We start from the raw sequence: 27429 nt of genomic DNA, 5'->3' as shown, positions 1-27429 counted from the left end.
CTGTACTTGTGCGATAAATGAAATTTTGACATTTTCATAAAGATGTCTTAGCTTGCACGCTCATACTTTAACACATTTTCCATTCCAATTCTTTAGTATATGCTATAACAAAACGGAAATAAATTGTTTTCGGTCAAAAAGTAATGTAAACATTGAGTAAAGCCAAGTCATCATGTGCTTGCTTTGAGAAACGGTTACGCTCTGCAATTAGATAATCACTGAACTGACCAACCGCAAAAACTGAACGCACGTAATCAAATTACACTATGCTTGGCGAAGGGAATGGGGCAGCCAGGGGTTAAGCGGCACAGCACACACATTGTTGGCGTCATTGTATCGCGCTTATAAGAGGATCGAACTGGAAATTGTTCAATAAATGTTCAATTCAGCATCACGTTGAATGCGGCACGCGCACAGCTCAAAAACGCAAAAAAACAATAAAAAAACAAAAAATGGTGGGGCTGCAGGGGTTTAATTCCAATGAAAACCTGTTGCCTCGCATAAACATAGAAAACAATAGTTCCCCCCACTCATTCCCATTCCTCCCCCTTTTATTTTTTTTACCGCCGGTCACTCGTCTTCAAGTGATTCGTAAATCAGCAAATGAAAAAAAGATCGAAACGGGGGGAACACAAGAAGCTCACAGTAGCAAATACAAATTCTTTGTAAGAGAATCAGTGAGAACCAAGCAGCAAAAAACAATACAAGGACCCTGCCCAGAGCACATAAAAATAATATATAATTACAATAAAAGCAATGCTACTAATACCTATATATCCAACAAACGATTAACTTTGTAATAAAAAGGTGATAGCTTCTGTTTCGTGGAATGTTGTCCAAAAATTGATTTACAATAATACAAATTGATTTACAATGGTTTTTCAGATCCCCTTCTATAAGAATAATAAAATTAGATGTTGTATCTGCACAAGATAAAATGAGAAATTTATGCTAACCAAATCTTTATGAAGAGATTGTAGACGTATGCACATATATTCTCCGACAATTAGGTTGTGTTGTTGTTTTGTTGGTGCATCGAGTGCATTGTTTATGCTGACAATGGAGAAAACAAGCAGGCAACTGGGAAATTGCAATGGGAAGAAGATATACATACATAGATGCAGTATTCGATTGACATTGGCGAAGGGAATGGGAGGGAATTGCACAACCGCAGGCCAACAACAATGGTGATATAACTGATGACAAGGCAGGCAAATCTTGCCTTACACATGTGTGAGCAGCAGTGCATCGAAATCACAACCATATCTGAGTAATGTATGTAAGTCAAATGGACAGCACATACATAAGTTATACGGCCATTCATCCGTTCATCCATCTGGCCAAAAACCATAGCAGGGCCACTAAATCAAACAGTTGACATTTATGAATGCATAACATTAGTCTATTTGATGTATTTATGCCGGATATTTATATGTCCAACTGCGTATCGGTTTTTACAGCCGTGTGAACTTGAAAATCTGTCGTCTAACAAACTCGAACCGGATCCAGAAAACACCAGAATATCAAAAGATAACAGCTGACTAGGCAAAATACGGGGATAAACAAACAGATAAGGCAACTGTACCATAGATATATGTACTTCAATTGATTTTAAAGACCGCAATTTTGTTTTGCTTTTTCTAATTATCTGAAGACGATTTGGAATGTACATATATAAAGTTTCATTGCATCTCTGAGATTTTATAATAATTTATAATAATATTTTCATAATATTTAATGAAGCGCAACTGTGTTTGCATTAACCTTTCACCATTTTTAGTTTTAATTGTACTAATTGAAATTTTAGATGCGCAAATTGCTAAAAAATCTTTATAGAAAATATGAAAAGAGATCCACCGACCTACATATGTTCATACATATATAAATGAATAATACTATATCTAATAAATCTACATATGTACATATGTATATCTATCTTTGACCATCCGGACCATTGCTCGATCGTCCTTCGATTAATTCTCTAATTGAAATTGAATCGCTGAATTTTTATGAAAACATTTCTAAATATGTATGTAGGTTTCGCCCAGATTTCAAATGTGTGCCATGGTGTCGCATAGAAAGCATCCCCACAAATGCCCCACAAGTTCAACACAAAATTCTAGCTATATGACACACGCCAAATTGTATCGGGCTATTCAATTCGACGCTGCTGCGTCCAAAGGTCAAGGTTGCAGCATCACTATACCGCTTCTGCTTCGGGTATATGCGAATCTGTGTGACACATGCCAGGTACTCCAAGGAATAAGAATACACTGCTAGGCAAACCTGCTGCTGCTTACCCCTTAACTATCGCATCCTCCATACATCATTAGCAAAAAAAAAAAAATAAAATAAACTCTATTGGGCTCTAATCTTACATATCGGGTGATCACTGTGCCCATCTCTCTTTCTTCTATTTTTGCCTTTCTTCGCGCTGCGCTTCTTCTGCTTCCGCATGCCTAATTCCCATGAAGAGCAGCGTGTGCGAGGGAGAGGCCAAAGGGCGCGCGAGTGGGATAGCGAGCGTGGGGGTCTAATTGTGGCCGAATTGGGGGCTTCTCCCTCCCCCACGAAACGCATTTTCTGCGCACTTGGCTGCAGCTGAATTTTGCTCTCTCACACCCCCTCTTTCTCTCTCTCACTCTGCCCCTATCTGTCTCGCTCCCTCTGCTGACGTTTCGATGTTTTCGCGTGCAAATAAAATTACATATGTAGGTTTTCTTTCCATATAGTTCGTTACTTTTTATTTATTTGTTTTGTTTTTTTTTTGTCAGAGTTTTTCCTTTTTTCGTTTGCCGTGTAAGTTTGTGTAATTACAAAATTACTAGCTAAGAAAAAAAAACGAATAACATTAATTTTTGCTTAAAAGTAGCTGTCTTCTAGGTACATTTTTGTATACATATATATATATGTATGTATATATATTTCCTTACGTACAAGTACAAGTGTGTGTATATGTTATACGATATAATATTAAGTCTGTTTTCAGCTGTTTCGTTTTTTAGATTTGTGTTTTCCATTCATTTATTTATTTTGTTCGCAATGCCTTTAAAAGTATATTGTCAATTGCTCTTCGTAATTATGCAATTATAAAATGAAGGGTAAAAATCCGTGGTTCTTTTTCTAGTTGCTTGTTATTTTCGCAAGTGTTTTGTCTTGTTTGTGGGTTGTTGCTGATGTGGTCTTTGTTATACAATGCAATTGGCAGTTGCAATTCTCTGTTTTCCTCTTGTCGCGAAACCGCAGGTACAAAAAAAGTTTAAATTATTTGGAGAGGTTTTGGTTTTGGTTTTGGGACAGGTTCTATGCTCTATATTCTATTTGGAAGCCTGACATACATAAATACATATAATTAATGTAATTATACATTTGGGACTTTAGCTTGTATACTATATAAATATTTAAGTAGTTTGCATATGTACACCGAAATTGATTTAGTTATAGATTATGTAGATTATGCCCAAACAAATATGCGCCAACAACTCTATATACGCCAACTCACTTTTTTTTCATGGGGGGAAAACAATAACTAGGTTAAGTGACTTTTTGCTTGTTACCCGACCCCCTTTTGGCTACGCCACTGCACTCTCTTTCTCTGCACTTCATTTCCAGTCTCTCCTCTCTCTCGCACTCTTTCGTCTCTGTCACTCCGACTCAGTGCCATCTCGCTCTTATCCTGGTGACGAAGTGCAGCGCCGCAGTCGCATCTTCAGCCGGCTGCCGGCGCTTCCAATACTGCTGCTGCGCCGTCGGCGACTACGACTGCTGCTCCGGCTGCCGGTCAGTTGCTCCAAGGAGCTGACCTCCGCCTCTGTCTCGTCCTCTGGCGCCGAAACACTTTCATGGTGAGAGTGAGCCAGGAATCTACAGTAACGCCGAAAGCGTCTTCCCAAGCGACTGACCATGCCTCTTTCTCGTTCTCTGGGTGTTGCCGCTTTCGCTGCTCTCTCGCATGCTTCCAGTGCCTGGGCCGTGTCAGCATTGCACTCTCTCACATCTCTTCCAGGCGATCTTCTGCTGGAAATGGCATCGCTACCGTCACTAACTTTCCAGCCGGCTCCGTTGCTGTCGTTGTTGTTATTGTGGGCAATGGAAAGGAGCGCCATGCTGCTGCTGCTGGCATTGTTGTTGTCGTAGTTTTGGTTGTTGTTGCTGTGATTGCGCTGTTCTCATGACCGTTTACCGCTATCCTTGCGGAAGGACTTGCGCAGCTTGTCGACCAAACGCAAATGGAACTTCGTATAATCATTGGAAGATTCCACTGCAGCAGCTGCAGCGACCGACTGTTGCTGCTTCTGATTAATGGCCGCCGCCTGGGCGGCGGCCTGCCTCTCCAGTGCGGATGCGGTATGCGACCGGGTGGGCGGACTACTGCGCGTGGGCGACACCATTTGCTGCAGCGAGCCGTGCGAACTGCGCGATGCGTTGCGAGGAAAAGCCCGCGAACTGTGGCAGCGCTGCATTTGCATCCTTTGGTGGGCGGAGGATACGCCCAGTTGACCGTGCGATGGTGAGGTGGCGAAGCTCTCCGACTTGCATTCGGACACTTTGCGACGTCGCTGATTCCCCTGCAGTTGTTGTTGTTGTCCCTGGGCGGGCGTTCCAAGAGCGGTGGCCAAAGCCGTTGTACCGTTACTACTCGCATTCGAACATTCCGATGTTTTGCGGGAACGCGTGTCCTTGTAAATATCATAGTTGTTCTTCATCACGGGCATCATGAACGCCATCTCGATCACTTTCTGCTGTTCGCCTTTCTCTCTCTCTTTCAGAACACAAAACAAAAAGAAATAAACGGTTTGACGACTCGTTTTGTTTGGATTTTCTTGTCTTTTATTTTCCTTTTATTTTCAATTTTCGTTCTTCACTTTTTTCTGTTTGGTTCTTGCGGGGGAGAGTTTTGATGCGCGCACCTTTGCCGTTCAATGGCTCTGTTCGTTTTGAGGCCGTCCCGCTTTGGCCGCCTCTACTTATACGCTGACCGGCTGGCGGGAGAGTACACTGAGAGAGTGTCGAGAGAGTATCGAATGTATCTTTTCGTATACGTATGTTAACGTACGTACAATTTATTGAAAGTTTATTACTCATACGTATCGTTGCACTAGCTTATATTCACTGAGCTTACAACATATTCTAGAATCTTATCACTCATACGCACTGTATAACAATTAAATATCACATTTTGTAGGTATGTAGGTATTTCACTAAATATTTAACTAATATTTTTAATTCGCCTAATTTATGTTTTTGAGCTAGGTAAGTTACGTTTTGTTGATAGCGAAACATAAGATTCACTGAATTAATCACACCCACTATGCTCTGATCTATTTCCGTTATAATTTTTGCAAGTGTATGCATGGTGCTCTCACTCTCCGTCAAGAAAAAGAGAGTGCGCATGCGCAGTGAGAGCGACGCTCAGTGCAACACGTTTACACGTGTCGCTAAAACGCGAAATGACAACCAATAAACAAATTTAACATAACGCATATTATCTTCAATGCTAAAGTGTTCTGAATACAAAATGAACTCGTGAAATAATACAGGTGTATTAACTTACCAGAAAGTTGTTTAAAATGCTGATAATAGAAAGGAGTTCGTCAGCATTTGACGTAGCCGCCCAAATGTCGTTACCTGAAGTCGCACAGTGGCTTACGGCTAAGCCCTGTATGCATGTTAAATAGCCGTAATCATGATCGATTGCCAACGGTGGGCCGTTTAAGCCTCAGATTGCGATAAGAGTCCAATTCTCATGTCCAAGTCGCATGCTAGCGAACGGGAAGCGATAAACCCCTATAATATCCGAAACAAGGCACAAGATAAAACCACACACATGTTGTTTAAATATGTTTTTGTCACTTTAATGAATAGTTTTCAATTAATGTTCTGTCTGCTCTTCAGCATAATCATCCTCATCGCCTATATGAAATCGTTAAATAATGAAAGTGCATACATATATATTTATTAATTTATTTTCTTTTGCTTAACCCATCTGTTTTACTTTGTGTTTCGTATGAATGCATAAATCTTGGTAACAATTCTTCATATTCCTTTGCTTATTTAAACGCTCAACTCGTCTTCTTTTTGTAATGTAAATGCATTTGTAACAACAATTTTTTCGTGGCTTGTCTAAGTAATACAAAAAAAATTCCCTTTTTGAAAACAATTGAAAAGTATTGAGAACAAGATTCGGAAACGGGAACGCAACTTATGCGTAAATGCGTTTACATTTAGATCTCTAAATATATGAATATATATTTTCCTCACATAAATGTATTGTGGAAATTATTGTACAATTTGTTAAGATCTGGTTTGAATTCGTCATTACGTCTATATATCGTATATGTTTCAAGTGCATTTTGTGCTTCACCACTTCTGCTACTAAAAAAAAAAATACAAAAAAAGTTTTCATTACTCATTATTCATTGTTGGGAATGCATGGGGCTCTGAAATTCATTCGATAAACTCGCACAGTATTTTGAATCAAGCTCCCATTAATTCTCTACCCCCTTCGCACATTTTCAGTGTTGTTTATGTATTGTATAATTTACCTATAAGTTCTTCTTAAGTTGCTTTAATGTAAGTTTTTATTTGCTTGATTTTGCTTCAATTCAATGAATGTCCGTTGTCCGCTAAGTTCAATAAAGTATTTAGGAATTTTAAAGGCTAGCTAGAGGGTGTTTTTGTATTCGTAGGAGAGTGTTTAAAAGGTATTCCCTTGTAGGACTCGAAGCTAGTTTATAGATGGTTTTTTTCGTATCGTGATGTTTGAGCGCATATACGTAACGGGGTCACCAAATAGTGATTTACTGAACCGGTTACCCCCAAACAAAAACAAAGGAGGAACTTTTCTTATGGCAAGTGTGTGTGTGTGCTGGCAGTTTGTTGGCTATATAATAATATTCATATATGTCTATATGTATAATAAACCCATTTAAAAGTTCACAAACTCTTGGCTGCGTTTCTTTGGTCCGCAAAAAATGGGAAAAAATTGCCAAAACCAATTTTCATCGAATACTGTAATCTAGTTTGACTTACATATGTATGTATTTACAACACACCCAGTAAATCGGGGCTGACTAACTAGCTAACGCTTCGAACTCAACTAAAGGCTATGAATCAGGCTAACTTTTGTGTTTGACCAACTGAAAACGATTACAACTCGTTCATAGATCGTTCAATGTGTCTCATTGTGAGATTCCTAGAGATATGGGGAGAAATCGGGAGGAGTGGTGCTATAAAGAGATATACATCTCCACAACACGCACACATACGCACACATAGGCGCACGCAGCTATATAGAATCGGACACAGATACAGACAGCGATATTGATAGAGATTAGTGACTAAGCCTAGGGACTTTGGATTCTGGATTCTGGATTCTGAATTCTGGATTCTGGATCCTGGATTTGTCTGAGCTAGTTAACAAACTACACACAAATACACCGACTTACAGCTAGAGAATCCGATCGGATGTCCAAAGTGTCTTAGCCACACATGCATGACACTTTATCCGAGATCACAAATAGTAAAATTACCAGCAAAAAGTTTCTAGAGAAAACGATCGTCCGTCAGGATTGCTATATAGAGTTAGAGTATGGTATGTGTTGTAATTGTTGCTATAAAAAAAATTACCCTAACCATGTACATTCATGAGCTAAATAGTACCGAGTATCGCGTATGAATATAATCGTATGTTTAAATTATATATTTCTTTTCATATTATTTGATTTCCCCTCTCTGTATTCCATATAGAGTTAAGCTAATCGAGTCGAGAGTCATAGAATACGCATCATTGTCAAGCGATCATAACATAACAACCACTCTGCTTGAGGTACATTAAGGATATGGGCCAGGAGGAGACGCTGGCCCTTAGTGTAGTGACTCGACTTACATAGAGATAGATTACCGGCTTAGCTACCCTGAATATCTAGAAAGAACCGATCCGTTGCGAACCAAAACATAGCTGCTTACTTCCTTTCGGGGAACTTGCGATTGCGAGGACTGGAGCCGCCCTCCCGACGAGAAAACTCCTCGTGCTGGCTCTGAAATGGTGAGGATCATAAGTGGTCTGCTTCTGGCAGTCCGAATTGATGGGTTTTAAACTTACCCTGGGATGGGTGACTCCCTTGCCACTGTGACGCATTAGAGGCGCCTGATCCTCGTCCCCGTAAATTCTGCAAAGATCGAAGTGGATGAGTAACTTAAAGTTTGCAACTCTTAGGATGACTCACCTGCCCTCCGCCGAGGTGTCGGGTTCGAGTAGGGGCAACATGTCCTCGCCCTGCTGCAGCAGCTCCACGGACGCCAGAGACTCGCTGCCCGTTCCCGTTCCCGTTCCAGTGCCCGTTTCTGTACTGGTATCTCCCGCTCCGGCCGTTGCTTGCGAGGATTCGCCGCGCTCCGCCTCGTGACACTCGCACTGGCAGTCCTCCGGCTTTACGTAGTTGTAGTGCAACTTATCCCCGCCTTCCGTATTCGTTTTTGACGCCTGCTGGTGATGGTGGTGGTGATGATGATGGTGGCCAGTTCCGGTGCCGGAACGATGACCACTGCCGCAGGCGGAAGAGGAACTGGTGGTGGCCGTGACGGGCACACTGCTCGTTATCGTTTCCTTGGGCAGGGTGGTGATCCTCTTGGCCGGTTTCCTCTTTTCGGGTATGTTCTCGAAGTCGATCCAATGCCCGGAGAGCTTTCGTTGGGTTGAGGCCTTCGGCTTTGGTTCCTCCAGGGTAGAAGGAGTAGCTGGTGGAGGTGTGACCACCGGGAGCAATTGTTTGGCGGAATCCTTGCGCTCCAGGTTGTTATTGGCTCGTAGACCCTCCTCGGCGAATTCAAACCAGGACTTGCCACTGGTGTTGGACACACGACGCGGTGACTTGGAGTTCTGTATACGCTCCTTGCCGATGGACTCCTTGCGTGGTAGACTGATCCTCAGCTTCTCCCCCCGCACTGGAGTTCCGCCCAGTCCACCACCTCCGATTCCAGTGCTAGCACCACCTACTCCGTCGGTCTCTTGATACCCACCAGGTGTTGCCTCCTGCGGTGTCATGATTCCCGTGCAGTACTCCTCAAGATGCGAGGGATTCAGCGGCGTGGTGGATCTTGGCCTGTCCACCGGGCACGTCTTCAGTTCCATATTCGCTCGTTCTCTCATGGGGATTATAGGCACACCCTGGGCCCGCTCCTCGGGCAGCGTGGTGGGTATGTAGGGCAGCTCGTCCTCAAAGGACTCTTGAGACACCAGACCCGTGCTCTCATGCTCCTCTATGACGCACACGTTGCGCGGAAAGTTGTGGTGCCGTCGTCCTGATTCTCCACCAGCAGGCACTGCCGTAGTCACTGAAGAGCTACCGGCCATGTCCGAGTCCCTTTCACTCTCCGAGGATTCCACGGGCTCGTGCTCATCCGTTGACTGCGAATGACGACGTTCTGGTGGCGGGGAGGATACACTGGTCAGAGAATCGTGATGGGAAGTGCTTTCGTGCGCCCTAATGGAAGTGGTTACAGGTTCCCTAGCGGCTCCAGTTGGTGGCTCCTTATGGGAAGTGCTGGGCTGATCCCTGCGGGTGGTGTTTGATGGCTCAATGGAGGAAGTGTCTGGAGGACCCGTAAAAGAAGTGGAAGCGTGAGCAGCGGTGGCGGGTGTGGTGGTTACTGAAACTCCTTTGGATGTGGGAGTAGTTGCAGAGGTCGGTGGCTGCTTGGACTGACCCACCGGTGTGGCTGGCGTTGGTGTGGGAGTGGTGGGTGTGACAGTGCCAGAACTATAGCTTGGGGTTTCACCTACAAGGGGACCATCAATGTATTAAACTTGAATCTCTAGAGATTTGGGAATACCACTTACGTCTTGATTCTGGAACGCTCTGTCGCTTTGGCTTTCTGGGTATGGTTGCCTGACTGCCTGGCATTTCACCCGATCGACTCACTTCCGCCTCCGTAAGATTCTCGTGCAGCTTGCGGCGCACATCGAAGTTCTCCAAGTAACGTGAGTGGCGCAAATCCGCTGGTGCCGCCGCTGCCGTCGGAGCAGCTTCATCCTCCGAGCTGGGACGCGACTTGGACCGCTTGGCACGCATCACCACCGAGCCGGACATGACGGCGCCCTGCTCCTCCTCCGAACTGCAGACGCCTCTTGGCGGTGGCGGTGGAGGACCGGTTTCCATTCGTCGAATCACAGTTGCCTGGCGCTGCAATCCCTCGGCGGTTTCAGAGCCAGAGTGCTCCACTTGCTCGGACAGCTGACTCGACTGGCTCTCTGTCTTCGAAATACTGAACTGGGTGGAGAAGAGCTGCTCCTGACTGCCTGAACCCAACCGCGTGGCGAACAACAGACGTCTGCGCTCCTTGGCGGCTGCCTCCGAATCCGGATTGGGAGCATTCACAGTGGCCACCGTGTGCACCAATCTCGGCTCGCAGGCACTCTGTGTGCTCTCCACGGAGGGCAGTCGCTGCATGGCTGCCTGCTCCCGTTGCTGGGCAAGATTAGCCGCCCGGGCACTAACCACCGAACCCACCGATTCGGCCGTCGTCTCCTGCGAATCCTGCGAACTGTGTCGCTGAACCTCCAGGCTCCAGTTGGCCGGTTCCGGCTGCTGAAGGATCGGCTCCTCGCCAGGCGCCGTTGGCGGATCTTCCTGGCTGGGCATCGATTGTATGGCATCCAGATCCGGTCGTTGGGCCACCCTCCTTTGGGTCACGGGGCGCAAGGCAGCCGCTGCGGCCGCCAATTGGGTGGCTGTGATTTGGGTGCCCGGCGCCACTGGTTGAGCGGAAGTGGGCGGTGCTCGGTGGGTGGGCAGCGGCGAGGGATCCATGCTGGCCTGCGCCGCATGAGTCAGCTGCTGGATGCCTTGCAGCAGAGTGCGTGCCTCGCGCTCTTCCGGCGGCGTGTGCAGCGGTATATGGATAACCCCCTCCACAGGCTCATCGTAGTAACGCAGGCGACTGCCTGGTCGCGATCCCACGGGGGTTCGGCTGCGATTTGTTGACCCCGATCCAGGTGCGGGTGGTGGTGGCGGTGGCACGGGCTCAACACTGGACTCTATGGGCGACGAGCTCTTGCTGCTCTGACTGCCCCTCTTGCCCGGCTTGAAGATGGCCAGCACGGATTTTTGCTTACTAGGCGTTACATTTTGGGAACCGCCTCCGCCTGCTCCGCCTCCTCCTCCCAATCCGCCCGATGCAGTGGCTGGTCGTTCTTTGCTTTTGCTACGCGATCGAGCCGTCTCCCTGGGCGAATCTGGTGAATCTTTGCCCAAACGAAAGAGGGAGCTGAAGGAGCTCTTGCGCGACACGGAGCCACCTGCTCCGCCACCAGCTCCAGTGGCGGGTGAAGGTGAACGACTGGTCAGGCGTCGACCCGGCTTGGGACTCGCTGTGGGGGTCAAACGATGCTCCTCTATGGGAGCACCCTGCAGGCTCAACGAGGCCGGCTTGGAGTAGACCGGTGCCAGTTGATTGGGTGCCTCCACCACGCGCTCATTAGATGCAATGCCCTTGTCACTGTACATGTGATCCGGTCTGAGATTAATCCTTATATACTCCGTGCCGCTGGCCGTCTTGCCCACAACCATTTGACCCGGACTCTTGGTGCTCCTGCGTTGGGCGCCAATCGACTGCTTCACCTTTGGTTCCTTCTCCATCCGTTCGCCGTTGGCCAGCGAGCTGGTCTGCCTGCTCCTGCTGCGACTTGAGCTGGTGGCTGCGGCACCTGATGGTGCGGGGGGCAGCACCTTGATGCCCTCGGCCAGTACCGCCTGGGTGGGATCATGTTTGCGGGCTAGCAACAGTTGCTCCAATAGTGCCGCATTTGCGGCCACAGTGCCGGCACCCGGCATTCCGTCCGCCTGACTGTGAGCGGAGCTGGCTGCCGTGGAGGCATTGCTGGCACCCCCGCTCCCGGCCAGCTCCACGGGCTTGGGGCCACAGAATGAGGTCTCCAGGAGCATGCGATGCGGGGAGGGGGAGCGCGAGACACCCGATATCGCCGAGAGGCGACTCACCGCCGATCCCTGGCTGCCCACGCTCGAGATGCGGCTGGTGCGACCCGAGATGCACAGCAGGGCAGCCACCTCCGAGCTGGCCGAGTCCTTGCGCTGGTGCTGTTGCAGGTAACTCTGGTGGTCATCGAACTTGAAGATGTGCGGCGATGAGCGCTTGGCCTGCAAAACAAACGAAAGAAAAAAGGGGCGCGAGAAAGGGGAAAATAGAATATGTTAATAAGAGCAAATAGATTGGAAAGCGGCTAATTTCAGATTGATGAAATACCTAGCATGTATATGGAGTGTATTGTGATTCATAATCTCGTGGAATTTTAAACGCTGATGTGAAGATGTCCGAGGATCTTGAAACTCAAATTAGGTATAGGGCTAACTAGAACATTACAAAATCTTATAGAGGAACTCTAAACTGGCAAGAAGTGGGAGGAAAGTAGGTGGAGGTGACCATTGAAATAGAAACATATAGTAGATCGTGCAGTGCGGAAATATAAAATGAATCTACCAGATGCTCGTTTCAAGTATAATCAAATTTAATTGAATCACAACTATCACAACTATTTCCCGCAGTGTACACACCAAAACTAGAAAATGGACGTCTGGCGTCTGGCAATCATGGGATTCCATTCGACGCCACGTCAATCGCGACTCTTCAATCTGGACTCACTAGCCGGGGGCTGCCAATCAACCAAGGCAAACAGAGGTGGAGCACAAAGGAATGATGGAGCCTCAGTCGAAAGTGGGAGAAAGTGCGAAATGGAAATTGGGTTTGCATTTTGGTTGCCAGTGGTGAATGCTCTGCAGTGCACCGGACTTTCAGATTTTTCACCGCCACTCCACATAATGCAGTATTATTGTAGTTTGAATATTGTTGAATATGAACATGCTAATTAAAGAGTTAATTAACTTCGTTTGCTATCCTAAGAAGCCTATACTTTTCACAGGGTACTGGGTATCGAAAGTCCATCATACGCACATTAGCAATGGCCTTCAGATAATTACAGCATTCCTTGGGCCCAATTAACGCAGTCACGCGTCCAACTAATCAATTGTAACTTTTCGCAATTAACCAGAAGACCTCACTTCACTTCGCCACCATCTCCTTGTCCGTCTTCAACTCATCCAACATATCCAGCAATTGATAAGTTGGACGGCTTTCGCCCAGCTGACAGTTACTCATTTCTCCCGGGGAAAAACTGGACCGGGGGTAAATAATTCCCATTCCCACAAACTTTTGCCCGAGTGCAGGAATAAACTTTGGCCAAACAATCGCAACTGGGGAAATTGAGGATGCAGTGGAGCAGTGGTGGCGTGGGTGGGGTATGGCTAGGGTATGGGTGGGTACTTGGGCTTTTGTTGCTGGGTGGTTACACTTGTCAGCTGTCACTCGGTGCTTACTCGTCCATCCGCCTGCCCATTTCCGTTGATGGCACCACTGCTGCTACACTTCCCAGCCACTCGAATGCAATTTTGCATTATTAATTCAACTTGCGATGCGGTTGCTCCCATCTACCATCTACCATCGACCCCCTCCACCCCTTCGACCCCGTCGAACCTTGGCGACCCCTTCAATGTCAAGCGCATCCGCTTGTTTAATAGAAAATGTCGAAGCTACTTGAAGAAAGAACACACTTCAAGCGCGCAAATGTGTTTAAAAGAGTCGTTATTTCATTTCCAGAGCGGAAAAGGAGTGCATTTCAAGTAGTGGGGATACCGTAAACATACGTAATCATAAATTATACCATGACTTCCATACTGGTAGGTGTTTAATCGTGTAAATACGCAGTTAAAAAGTCGATTTGGTGTTGGGTATCGTGTGTTTGTAATCGAATGCAGTTTAGTTATCTAATTGCTCGCTGCTATTATCGCATTTTTATTGTTTTGTATTTCGTGTATTTATCGTGTGCATTTCGATAGTTATCGATGCTGCAATCGCTCGCTCGCTTCTTGCCAGCCGCCGCTCACCTGCTGCTGCTGCTGCTGGATCCGCTCCTGCTCCTCCTTTTTCTGCTCGGGATCCATGAAGTACAGCTCCTCGGTGGAGCTGCGCAGCTCCAAAGCGCCATCCTCCCGAAAGCCAAGGCCAATCGTTTCCTGTAGGGTGCCGGTGCCGACCTTCAGAGCATTAGTTCAATCACATAAACCAGCCAGTACACACACACACACACATCGAGTGGGCAGAAGGCAAGTTGAGCAGTTCGTTTTTGTCAGAGCGATAGTTTGTTTGGTTTGGTTTGGTTTTTTCGATTTTTTTTTTCGATTTTTTCGATTTGGTGGGTCAGGTAAGGTGAGGAGGTGAGGTGAGGTGAGGATGTGGTTGGGGGTTAAGAAGCATGCAAGGCGTTTAAGGAAATGGAAATGGAGGCAAGAGTCGAAAACAGAAACAGAAAACAGAAACGAAATCAACAGCCAATTTGTGTGCAGGTTTCGTTTTGTGGTTCGGTCGGGATTTTCGTTTTTCAAATGGTTGCGTTTTTCGTGAGTTGGTTAAAGGATATACGAGTATGTATGTATGTGTATACGTGTTATAGGTCAGGGGTTATAGGTACTTATTTGTTTTTTTTTGGGCGTGGGGGAAGGGGGCGTGTGTGTGCAAGGGGTAGCGAGCGCATCACAGAGTGTTACAGACAGAGAAAGAGACAGATATACACAGATATAGACGGTGATATACATATCGATGAATGGTTAAGATATATTGATTGATTGATTGATTGATGTTTGAATGGTAGAAGCGACAAAACAGATAAACGAATCCAAATGAAGCAAACAAGAGCAAAGTACAACATAATTAGCATTAGATGATGCTTTGCCTCCTCATATCAAAACCCATATGGTATGCAAATGGAATTCACTTTACAATGTTTATGACCATGGATGGATCAGGATATGCCTATCATAGATAGTAAATTGAATACCTCTATGTAATACCCTATGCCCCATTTAGACCACTTAGAATGGGCTACGTTATCCATTGACCCACCTGCTCGAATACATTTTCCGGACTGCTTTCCCGGCTGTCCTCCTCGTGATGCGACGAACTGGAGGCGCGACTCAGTTCGATGCGGGGCGTTGAGGGCGTGGTCAGGGTGGCTGCCCCGCGATAACTCCCACCTGCACTAGCACCACCCCCTGGGCCGCCCCCTGGACCGCCAGCCGTGTGGGCGGTGGGTGGTATGGGCTGACCGCCCTCGCTGCTGCTCACCAAGGTGGTGGTCACCGTTGTCGTTGCCGTTTTCAGTGGCGGCGGTCTCTGCTTCGCCTGGACAATCGTCGCCGAGCAAGTGGCCGATGAAACCGATGACGACGAAGAGGAGGAGGCGGATGCTGCGGATGTTGCGGATGCGGAGGCGGCTGTACTTGCATTTGCTAATGCAGAAGCGGATGCGGATGCAGTGGCTATGCTGGGTGCTTCAATGCCGCCGGCGGTTCTATTGCGATTCGTCGTCTTCGACATCGTTGTCTGATTCCTCACACTCTGCTCCATCATCTGAAAATAATAATAAAGTTATTACCATAAACAAGTACATAATTGAAGGAGTAATAAGTTAGAGCCTCAAATGTTTTACCCTAATTTGCGTAAATAATTTGAACAAAAACTGTACCACATTCTTTGCTAGACCACAAATTATTAAAAGCTACCAAGCAATATAGTTGCAAAACTGTGAAAACTGTCATTTTAAGCTGCCCAAAAGTGAGTTTTGCAATATACATAGTTGCAACTTGTGAGAGTTTGTTCAGCACGGCCCACAGTTTCGGTTGCAAGTTTGTGCTGTTTTTGCAACTACATAGATTGGGCAAAAGGAGCTTTGCTTAAATTGTGGTTGCAAAATTCTGCAAACTGGCACCCAAAACAGTTCATGCTACGTAAGTATGCTGACATTAATATATAAGTTTTAAGAAGGATAATATTATGTGCTCTTATCACTTCGATTTGAAAGCTTTTTGAGTCAGGTAGAGTAATGCAATTTAAGAATACGTATGTACATATATGCATTGCACTCGAAATTCAAAAACAAACACACAATCTAATTGTTTTGCCGTGGGGATGTCAAGGGAAGCCGCATTAGATGGCATAAAACCCAGGGGAATAGGGTTGCTGAATAGAAAACTGCTGGGTCACTTCGATAGGGTACTGGCACAGTCAACACCCACTATAATCTCCCCTCGGATTGCATTTCGCAAATTGAAATCAACCGCTTTTGACACACTTTCCACCGAACAGTCCTACATTTGGAGCTGGCCCGCGGCGTTTCCTCTGCGGATTTTCATTCTGGTTCGCATTCATTCTGGTTCGCTCATTGTCACATGTGAATTTTAAACGAAACGATGATTTGCTTTGTCTTCATGTGCCGCCATTGTTTGCCAGAGGTTACCCCTCATAATTAAAGGATTTTTTTTTTGGTTTTATCCTTGCACTGAAGTTTCGCTTTGGGCAAGACACAAAACAGTGACCTGCATCCTGAATTGCCAGGAGCTCTGGCCATTTTGCCGATAACGAATCAATCAGGCCACTGATTACCACCTATCAACTTCATGGGAATCATGGTAATCAATCTACTACTACTTTTCTGTATATCCTTAATCCACACAAATGTACAAGATCCTTTTTTGTCGTCAATGCAAAGTCCTGCAGGAAATTGGGAAATACTTTCCTAAGGTAGCAGTTTCCTCCTCGTCACTGTTTTCCCCTTCTCTGAATTTCCTTTAAGTAGCAACAAATCGGTGGTGCGAGTTAATAACTTTTAGCTACCGAGCGACTTTATTTGTCGCCTTTCTTGTCCGGGGCCCAAAGTCGTTGGCCAACACCATTAGCAGGATTTAAGTTTTCAAGCTGCTCGAAATGGGGATGGCATGGAAATGCGGAGTCGAAAGTTTACTGGAGCAACAGACTTGCTCCATCACCGCTGCAGTTTTTCCACTGACGCTGCACTCGCATTAAAAGCGCTCAAGGGTAAATCCTTTCACACGCAAACTGTGAAAGTGAGTGCGGTGCTAAAGAGCAATGCAGATGCACGAGGATATACATATATGCATGTATGTATGTATGATGTATGGATATAGTATAGTTGCTGAGGGGACTTTGGATATGGATGGTATGATTGACAGATGGCGCCTGAGTGCGGGAAATGGGTGGAAATCGAGGACGGGCATCGCTTATTGTCGCTGCGGGACCTTGGGGCCACAAATTAATTTAAAGTTTACGCTGCTAGCTATGCAACAATTTCCGAAATTGAAGGCATACCGCGTGCTGTGCAGCAAGCGAAATGGGGGCACACAATGTCCCCCATGAAAGCCCCCAAAGAAACGCAGAATCATCGCTACACGCTTAAATCTGTAAGCTCTATTAGGACTTTCTAAGCCCCTGAGCAACTCGTTATGTTCACAAATCGCCAGACTGCTTTAAAGCACATATATAAAGCCTAGACAAGGCTCTTAATTATCCATCATTCTGGGAGTTTCGAAAACTACCCAAAACATATATCTCCCTTCTGATTTCCATGAGATATAATTGGCGACCTTTGGGTCTTATCAAATTCTACGCATCCCGTAACCCCACATCTCCTCTGTAACCCCAATAACCTCATGAAAACTCAAGCCACCATGCATTCCAATACTTTCCAAAACTCCGAGAGCCCCTAAAAAGCCGTAGCCCCCTTCTACCAAAAATGTTGGCCTTTTGTTTTTGTGGTGTACAGAAAAGAAAATACCGTATATTTCTTGCTTATTTTTTGGGAGGCGCGGCAGGAAATATGGGCAAGTGTTTTGGGACACATCGTAACATCATTTTAGGCACATGAATGGGAAGGAAAAGGGAACCGGGCGAGCAGGAAGAGTACATAAAAGAGATTGAGAGGGAGAGAGAGAGAGAGAGGGGAGAAAAGTCAGCACAGCAGAGAGGCTGTCGCACAAATGTGTGATCAAATTAATTAAAATTTAAATAAAAAGCAACTTAAGGAACCGAGAGCAAGTGAGAGAGAGTAATAAAGGGTGGTCGGAAGGGGGGTGGGCGGAATTGGATAAGAGAGCGCCGCGTGCTTTGCTTTCTGTTTATTGTTCACACACACACAAAAACACACACGCACACTCACCGCGGTCCCAAAAAGTCCTCTCCACGTGTACGAGTGTGTGTGTATTAGTTGTCCTTATTAATTTTGCATCAATTTGCACTACAAAAAAAAAGTGGAACGGTAAATGGCAGCAAGAAGTGTGATTTCGGCTCTGTTTTTTTCTTATGCGATTGCTTGCTATCTTTCGTTTTTGATTTATCTCCTTTGCTGCTCACTTCAGCTAACTGCTAATGCTATCTCTGTCTGGCGTCTGGCTGGCACACACAAACACACACACACGAGCTCTCTCTGCCTCGCTATTCCGCTCTCTAGCAGGAGCACCGTTCACCGTTAGACCGCACGCACGCAGCGCCAGCGTCGAACTGCCCCGAAAAGTATGCTAACGGTGAATGTGAATGGGAATGCGACGAAAGCTTCGCCGTCTTCGCTTTTCCGCTGTTTCTTAGCACCACTCTCCCCCACTCCCTCTCTCACATACTCTCTCGCTTCGAAAGCTTCTCCGAAAGTGGATGGGAAGAGGGAGGGCAGAGCGGTGTAGAGAGCCTGCGGCCGGAAAGCTCTGAGGACTCAGCTGTGGCGCCTGCGAAGCTTCAAGAGTCAACTTGCCATGTGTGCAAATGTGTGGGTGCGACAGCAAAGGGGAATACAGCAGCGGGCAGATGAATAATACCTCCCTCGCTTGATTTGATATGAATTAGCCACTGGCAAAATGACATTATTTAAAGCACTTCATATCCAAGGCGGATGGATGCCACAATATTTTCGAAGGCGTGTAAAACTCACGGGTCACCGATCTGCAACGCCTGTTTCGGGCTACAGCTTTCAAATTTACTATTGTTCAATCTTTTTTTGTTGCAGTGTAATCGATGTTTCTGCTGTTTTGTCGTTTAAGATTCATTTTGTTTATTGGCCGCAAGCGTTTGGCCTGCCTGGCTGCCTTTTAAGTGGCCATTTGCATGATTGCGGCATACATCCCCCGACCTTTGAGCTCCCACACCCACCAATTGCCACCCCCAGCTATACACCCATATTTTTTTGGAGAGCGAAAAGCTTTGCCCAAGCTTACGCCGCCCAGGAGCGACTTAGTTGATTTCGTGTTTTGGTTAATTAATTTAAGCCATGCATTATGTGCATGCGACGTGCGGGGGTTGCTGTTACGAGAGGGTCTACGAAAAACAGGAATACGTATATTATAGATCATATTTATGCTGCCACCATTACGCACTTAGAGCACGCATATGAGGCACACATTTATCATTATGAATGCAGCAGTAATGTTGACCATACATATAGATATTTACTGTAATGTTCTTATGGGGTGCTTTCGGTAAATAGGCTAAAGGACTCACCGCCACTTGGCCAGGATGCTGATGGTTATGGGGCTGGTGATGGTGATGCTGTTGCTCCTCCTGCTGCTGCTGCTGCTGCTGCTGCGACTGTTGTGCATTTGTCGTGGCATTGTCCTCGAATGACTTCTCGAAGGATGCAATTGGCGCTGGGCCAAGTCGTTTCTGCCGGCGCGCATCCATTCCGTAACCGTTTCCTAGTGCCTAGTGCCCAATGGCGCTCCTCGATGCTATTTATTTAGCAAGCAGCACGGCATCGGCATGGAATATCCTATAAATGGAGCACCGGCTAAGGAAGAGAGGAAAAAAAGGACACACATTAGAAGGCCGTTGGCACGATTTCTCTCTTGGCGTGGCTTTTCATAATTGCCTTTGGCTACAATAACGCACTGAAAAAAAAGCAGTTCCTATTCTAATAACTCATAAATACGCCTTCTATAAATGCTACATCCTGTATCGATTAATTTCATAACATAAATCGTATCAAAGAGAAAAATTTCGTTGAAAGTTATGAAATGAGTTTCAGGTTTACTTATTTGTAGATAACATCGCATTTTGGCACTCTGCACGATCAACTACAGCAAAACGGTTGCAATCACATATCACTTGGGCTTTACTGTTGCGCGCGTTGGGCCACATCAATCATGGGGGAATCATTTGGAGAAATAAGCAAAATTAAATACATACATATATATGAGGCAATACATACGTGTCTGCATTGCCAGCGAATAATTCGCCACTGCGAGCGAGCGAGACGGATGCGGTGAGAGAAAGGGAGAGAAAGGGGACACTTCCGTGTCAAGAGTTCATTGAACCGCATGGCAGCCGCTAGCGAACCGGAAGTGAAATAATAACATCAACAATTGATGAATATTTAAGGACGCGGCCATTCAGGGTTGCCATGTTATACAGTAATTCTCGGAAATTCGCCATTAAATATTCAGCGGTATGATTGTTAACCTGGACTTCGTAGATTACGTAGATTGCATAGGTTGCAGTATCTAAAGATCCAACAGCTTTAATTAAGAATATTTACAGGGCTGCCCATGTGTGCACACAGTTTATGGTAAGCCATAATCTTTAAATTTACAAGGCCATAAATGTAACCCCATAAAGACCGAAATTTTCATTGAGTTGAGCAAATATGCCATTTCAATGCCATCTAGTTTAGTTTAGCAAACGAAATAGTGCCACTCAGATGACGCAGGACCAAAGTAAATAACAACATAAACATAAACACATTTGTGCACACAAGTTTGCTGATGCCACCATGACTTCATCATCCGTCTGACTGAAATTGTGTTAAAACTTTAATCAAAAACCAATGTGAGTTAATGCATCATTCTTTGAGGAGTCCGATTTTTTGTGATTTCAAGTAACTGAGGCGGCTGGCAATCTGTTATTTCTGAATTTTCGAGACACACAATAGCAATTGCAACCTTTCATTTTAATACACAAAAGACAATATTTCCTTTGCTCCCTTGATTTTCTGGGTCCAAAATAAAAATAAAAAAAACACTCGAGATATAGGACATGAAACTCGAGCATCCTTGAACCACACACACTCTCTCCCTCACACACGCACACACCCACACACACATATATATATCCTGATGCAAACATGATTATTGTAGCTGGCTGGTATAAAGTTTTTTATTCGTTTTTCGACTTGGGCATGGAAACTTTTACTCTGCAGTTTGTTCTGGTTATTGGGGCAGTGACGAAAAAAAAGTACCGGGGAAGGTCCTGCAGGGGATGCATATTGATTGGGGAGTTGCGAGTCGAAATAAATTCGGTGCATTTTTCATTGACGTGCGGATAGACACACGTACTGTATTTCGCACAATGGCAATGGGAATTGTTTGACACTCACTATAAAACCCTGTTTTAGTGGAAAAATGATAAATAAAATTGGTAAAAGGATTTACCCCTGGGGCATATGAAGTAACTAATTTTTGGTATTCCACATTTAGGCGTACTGGTTAAGGCGATATTTATAGCTAGTTTGTCATTGGATTGGCAAAACGATTAAAGCCATTCAGTGAAAGCGGCTCTCCGTGCAAAGTTGACGTAGTTTTTAATAAACTTGTCAGCGCCCTTTTCCGCAATCGACCACCCAAACCACTGCGATGGCCTTGAATCAACACCCACCACCCCCACACATTTGACCTTCTGGGGGCGCGGTTCTAAATTTAAAACGTTTAGCAGCAATTTTTCGTAATTTTCCCATAGATCCAGGGGCAATGAATACAAATGAGCGCACTCATCAGTATCAAGTTGTGATGAAAAGCTAAGGCCAACTGCTTGGTTGCGGCTATATGTACAATATGTATGTATGTGCATATGTGCATGAATAAATCGCCCGATGTTCGAAAGGATTATACTCACAAATGACATGGTAACGCAAACACGAAACTAGTTAATTGACAATTGCCTTAATTGATTGCGCAGTACACTTTTTTTACGGCATTAATCAATATCATATTTGACACGAACAGTAATGGAAATTTGTAAACGAAAATAATTGCACTCTTTGATGGAGTGTTTACCATAATTAAAACAAACACTATTTAATTGCACTCGAAAGTGCAAAATGTCAGTAATAACATGCATGTATTTTTTAGCACTTTCTACATAACAAAAGTGGCCGTTAGTTACAAGCCACTTAATGGAATTCTGCATTAGTGGAAACCAGGAATATTTCGTGCATGCTAAAAAGCTTCGCATAATTTAGCTAAACAAAATTAAATTTGTTCCAATTAGCTGCACATATGCAAAACACTTTGTTACATTTACTGCACTTTACTTTACTTTTCACCAAAAGTCTCCTTTTAGGTTAAACCAATTCAGGATTTCAACGAACACAATATACTCTACAACATTTCTTGGCCTTATTTGAACTTTGCAAATATGTCAATAAAATAAAAATTCCCGAATTTGAATCTAAATCGATTGGGATTTAAATAACAAGCTCAACGAGATATAACAATCCATATTTGATCCATAACTTCTTAAGTTCTGATGAAAATACTTATAATTTTTTGTAAAAAAAATTCAGAGGAACTATTTTTGGCAAAAATGTAATTTTTACGATTGGCATTTTCTGTATAACTTGGCTAAAAATGGTCAGAAATCCAAAAGAATTACAGTTTTTTACTCCTAATTACCAATACTAACCATCCAAATCACTTTTTGACCGACATTGTCAAAATAATTTTTGGCCATTTTTTCGCATTTTTTGTAAGGGGTAACATCATAAAAACTTGCAAAAAATGTGAACAAAATATAATTTTTTTTTGAAAACACAGTTCGATTGGGAATTTAATTACGAGCTCAAAGAGGTATAACATTCCATATTTGGAGCATTATTTTGAAAGTTGTGGGAACAAAACGGATTATTTTTTGACGGAAATGTGAAAAAATCATGTTGGAGATGTTTGTGAAGCTGCCCTTTTAGCTCCACTCTACTTTAAGCTACTTGCTGGTCTTTAACGCAGACATTCCTTCCCCAGATGGAGCATGGAAAATCGATGGAATCAGCGCCAGAAACAGGAGGTGGAGACGCGAAGGCGACAAGGATGTCAGCATAACTTTGCCAAGCAGCTTAACGAAGCCTTTCCGTAAGTCCTTTCACAACCAGCACTCTTGGCATTCCCGATTTCTCCATTTCAGCGAAACTTTGATGCTTTGGCAAAACTGCGTAAAGAAAAATTGGAGTAGGAAAACAGAACTTTGTCTGGCCGAGCATTAAATAAACATTTACAAATCTTTATAGCACACATAGCCGAAAAGACTTCGATTTCAATAATCCATGCATTGTCATTACTAGCCAAAAACTTTCACTATAAAAGTTCGTTACTCATAACTCACTCGTACTGAAAATCCTTTTACTAAAGCAAGGGTTCCTGTATGTTAGCTTTGGATCAATAAACATTTAAAATATTGTTCGTCTTGATAAAGTTGTTAATTGGCGAGACTTTTTTTCCAATTGTTTCGATTCTTTTTCCCAATTCCTTTGCCCTCTGCGTATTGGCAACTCCGGCTGAAAATGGCTCATGGCTAATGGCAATAGGCAAAAATGGCAAAAGCCTGTAGACACATTGCCCCCAATGACATTGGTGGCCCAGTGGCGTGGCGAATGGGGGGTTTAGTGAGGAGAACGGGGGACGGGGGACTGGAGACGCTGGGCGACGTCGCCGCTGTCGTCGCTGGCAGAATTTCCCACTGCGAACGGCGGGAGACGCTCAGCAGGCGGGTAAAGCATTTCATTGACCTCATAAATTGTCCAAGAAGAGGCCCACACAAAAAATATAAAAAGGGGGGCCAATGGGAGCCCAAAAAACTGGCATTCAAAAGACGGCGACGGCCATTTAATGTCGGCTGCACAGAAAACAATCTAGTAACGCTTCTCCTTAACCCGCTTAAATACCAAAAATATCATAGAACTAAACAAGGGCCTTTTTTCACTGCATAAAGAAAGCGAGTTGCTCATCGTTTCAACCCAAACTGTTGGTGGTTGGATAGTGGTTAAATTCAATAAAAATATTCAATGGATGTGCATATGTTATATGTACGTGCAAGCTGTGTGCACTGAGCCAAAAGAATGGAAAGACTTCCAATAAAAAAGTAGATGGCTGGCCGAAAATTGAATGACAACGAAGACAGCCAAGCGACCATTTTTAATGCAATTAAAAAATGGAACTTCTCCTTTTTGTTATATGTACATCCACGGGAGTGGGACAACGTTGCTGGTTACTGGTGTAAGGACGAAAGTGTTATTAAGGTCCTTTACAATTTATAGCACACTGTGTGTGCTGTGCACCATGAGCTATACCAGCGCTTATCGCCGGTGGAAAACTGAGGCAGACAGGTGGAGGCGAGAAGCAGAAACGGCAAAATGGAAACAAAACACTGCCTTTGATCGGTGGCTTTTGATAAGCGTCAATGGCACAGACACGGCAGAGGATGGAGGATATGGAGTGGAAGGAACTGGGGAAGGACCTCGTTGCTGCTGGCAGTGAATCAGATTTTGCTCTCTCCCTCTCTCTTATTATGCATTATACATTGTGCATTGTAACCAAGGTGAGCTGACTCATTGAAACTTGTCGCCGGGAATTTGGGGCAACTGCAAAAGGGGGCCGCAGGGCGGGTGGTTGGACCGAACAGGTGACTTTTCTTTGTCTAGCCGCAAAAGTGGAGCACCCACGATGCTGACCAGGCACCACTGCACTGCGCACAAATCGAATCCGGTTCGTAGGACCATAAAGTAAGGAAAAAAGTTAAAGGAGAAGCTATAGTTAGCTTGAGGATAATTAAGCAGAGCGGTCTGCGTTGTTTTTCTCTCTGTGTGCCAAATGCGATTACACCTCATCCACTGCACACTTTCAGGCAGTCGCAGGAAAATGACTTCTTGAAAGGCGAAAAGCCAAAAGCAATAATGTGAACGAAACGAGAATTCGAGTGGGGCAACGAGGCAACAGAATTAGCATGCAATAACAATGGGTGCGATGTATAGGTGTGAGCTTAGTTCTGTGCGGTGTTCTTTTCGGTTTGGGGTTCCATTCGGCTTGGGGTTCTATTCTCCAAAAAGGGGCGTGAGTCGTCGGGTGGGGCATGACTAATATGGGCCTCTCGCCCATCGTTCTTCAGCGAGGTTCAAATCATTTGGGGGTAGTTCAAAGCAGTCGACCACCATTTTTCTCCGCGTTTTTATTCGTACTTCCTCCGCTTCTTACTTCTGCTGTTGCTATGTATTTGTGTGATAGTGTAATAGTGTAATAGTATAATGGCGTGCTTGTAGGTGTTAAGTAATGACACACATATGTACACATTGGGTTAAGAGGGGGTGGCATTAAGGGTTATTCGCTGAGGTCGCCAATTATCGGGGACTGCCACAACACGTATGTTGTATGTACAAATGTATGAATAGACCCAAAAAGGTAATTGTAGTTGCGGCCTAATTGGAAATCATTTCGACCATATGATCAGAACGCAAGAGTTTCTATTTAATTAATAAAATTAGTTTAGTACACTGTTAGCTTAAATTTGAAAAGTACTCATAGAATTTCGAATCTAAATAGCATCTAAATGGTAAAAGAGTTTCTGATTTACAAACAATATCCTTTCTTAGCTCCCTAATTTTGGGTTTCCTCGTGTAGCTTTATTATTATAGCTCTCAAGTACTGAACGATTGTTCATATGTATTTACATAAAGCTTAACCCTAGCCGTTCACTGCATTCCTGAATTATTTTCACCAGAACTCTGCCTCCGAATTGCTGCTAAGGCTATCGCCTGGTAACTGGCCTTGCAGCCATGAATTCCACCTTACATAATTGAACAAGGATATAGTGGACAGGACACCCAGGCAGAATAGTTATGTGCATTGCACAAGCAACAGCTACAAAGCCGCTTATCCACTGCAGTCGAAATTCATTGCATACCTTTTGGCGTCTGGGGTTCTTGGAGTCTGCTATCCGGTGATGAAATTCCACAAAAGTTGCTCACTTGCCGGTTGTTGCACTCCAAAAAAAACACACACTCACACAATAAAACACCATTTAAGGAGACATCTTTCGGTCGAATTCCGCGAATAAGTGTATTCAGCAAATATTTGCCTGGCTATTTGCTACGAACTTTGGGGGCAAATTCGATTAGAAGCGATAACCGTTCTCGGCGCCAAACGAACGCCGACTGAACTTATCAGTCACTCAACTGAACAGCGACCCGGCCAACAACTACAGTTGCAAGTCCATGCGCATGTGTGTGTGGGTGTGTGTGGGTTGGTGGTGTTGGTGTTGGTGTTGCGACGCCAACGAGCATGCAACAACAACATGTTGGACCGCACACAGACACACAGGAAAGAACAGTGGTGAGTGGCTAAATGCAACGACAGACAGTTAGCTTTATTATTGTATTTAAATTTGAGCTCTGAATTTGAGAATAATTAAATGTGTAATAGCTGAGTTCGACTTTGGCGAGGGCTCACTGTACTTCGACACCAACACACTCGGAAGAGAGCCGAACTCGGTGGACTGGCGGACTATTGTTGACTGCACATTTCGTTTATTGCTGCTGCTTTTGTTTTCGGGCTTTTCATCTTCCGGCAAAAAGGAAGGCGAAGTGCAGGGCAAACGGAGAAAGCTGAAAGCAGAAAACAGAGAACAGAAAACAGAGCGCAGAAAACAGAGCACAGAAATGCAAAGGAACTTACTGAGCAACTGGGGGAAATCCCCGACCAACTGCAGTTCACGTATAGAGTGCAGCGTAAGCTTTTTTCGGCTTGGGCTTGGGCTTGGGCTTGGGCATGTTAATGGGGTCACCAGCACCACGCCCACTCCATTCGACGACCACACCGCCCGCCTTTTACTTTTACAGCTGCGATTGTTGTGGCAAAATGCAAAATTGATCAATTTGGGCGTCAGAACTGGCAGGGACTCTCGGTCTCCATCTTTGGTGGGCCAAACCCCGGGCTACAACCCCACTCTGATTTTCCTTCCGCCCATCATGTGCAAATATATATAATTCATTGCCCACATCTCGGGGACTTTCCAGCCAGACAAGCTATCGCCCGAACGCCCTAATTGTGTTGGCAGTCATAATGCAATTGAAGGAAGGGTTGACTGAGTCGGATGTAGGATGCTCTTGGTCCTCCGAGCCGGATGGTCTACTAATCCTCGCTAAGGAATTTCTGTGGATGTATTCATGTATTCAAGCGGAATTGCTATCGCATACAAAATATATCGCAGTATTCTGAGGCATTACTGATACACTGTCTTAAAAAATTAGACAATGAATCTAAGGAAATCAATTAAATTACCAGACATGAAGGGTATAAGTCCGGCACATATCGCTTCCACACAAAAGAGTGAAAAGAGGGCGCAAGCCAGACAATCCACATCCATTGTGCATATGTATGTATGTGCAAGCATCCTGCAACAAAGACTTTTCACCCCTCTGCCTCCACGCCCCCCTGAAAGGCAGAGTTGCCACATAATTCGATTACCATGCATGCAATCGCATGC

General features: G+C 44.8%; 2 protein-coding genes across 5 annotated transcripts; both read right to left on the bottom strand.

Annotated features, from left to right (window-relative positions):
• Nucleotides 1-2733: 2733 nt before the first annotated feature.
• Nucleotides 2734-4933, bottom strand: LOC120455205 (serum response factor homolog A). Its single transcript, XM_039641161.2, is given in 1 exon segment — nt 2734-4933. A coding segment is annotated over 1 exon segment (1056 nt). The 5' UTR covers nt 4728-4933; the 3' UTR covers nt 2734-3671.
• Nucleotides 4934-6327: 1394 nt separating this feature from the next.
• LOC120455202 (pneumococcal serine-rich repeat protein) lies at nt 6328-19590 on the bottom strand. Of its 4 annotated transcripts, XM_039641156.1 has the most exons (8): nt 18277-18400; nt 18083-18160; nt 14974-15480; nt 13959-14108; nt 9842-12158; nt 8229-9780; nt 8105-8171; nt 6328-8039 (listed from the first exon to the last, which is right to left on the bottom strand). In XM_039641156.1, exons 3-8 carry the CDS (start codon nt 15478-15480, stop codon nt 7965-7967), a joined length of 4668 nt encoding a protein of 1555 aa, XP_039497090.1. In that variant the 5' UTR covers nt 18083-18160; nt 18277-18400; the 3' UTR covers nt 6328-7964. The 4 variants fall into 4 exon arrangements, with proteins under 4 accessions (XP_039497090.1, XP_039497089.1, XP_039497091.1 ...); XM_039641155.1 differs by lacking the exons at nt 18083-18160; nt 18277-18400 and adding an exon at nt 19411-19590; XM_039641157.1 differs by having other exon boundaries at nt 13959-14087; nt 18083-18400.
• Between the last annotated feature and the right edge of the window lie 7839 nt (nt 19591-27429).

The sequence above is a fragment of the Drosophila santomea genome, chromosome X (assembly GCF_016746245.2).
Source record: "Drosophila santomea strain STO CAGO 1482 chromosome X, Prin_Dsan_1.1, whole genome shotgun sequence".
In the NCBI taxonomy this organism is placed as follows: Eukaryota; Metazoa; Arthropoda; class Insecta; order Diptera; family Drosophilidae; genus Drosophila; species Drosophila santomea.
The sequence above is the reverse complement of the archived record's forward strand: the minus strand, read 5'-3'. Positions and strand labels throughout refer to the sequence as shown.

Bases quoted from the DNA above. Each gene is read 5' to 3' on its own strand.
- LOC120455202 (XM_039641155.1), bottom strand. From the start codon at position 19,590: ATGGATGCGCGCCGGCAGAAACGACTTGGCCCAGCGCCAATTGCATCC. The intron at 9,781-9,841 runs GTAAGTGGTATT...GTCCCCTTGTAG, and splicing joins GAGCGTTCCAGAATCAAGAC to GTGAAACCCCAAGCTATAGT. The intron at 8,040-8,104 runs GTAAGTTTAAAA...TCACCATTTCAG, and splicing joins AGGGAGTCACCCATCCCAGG to AGCCAGCACGAGGAGTTTTC.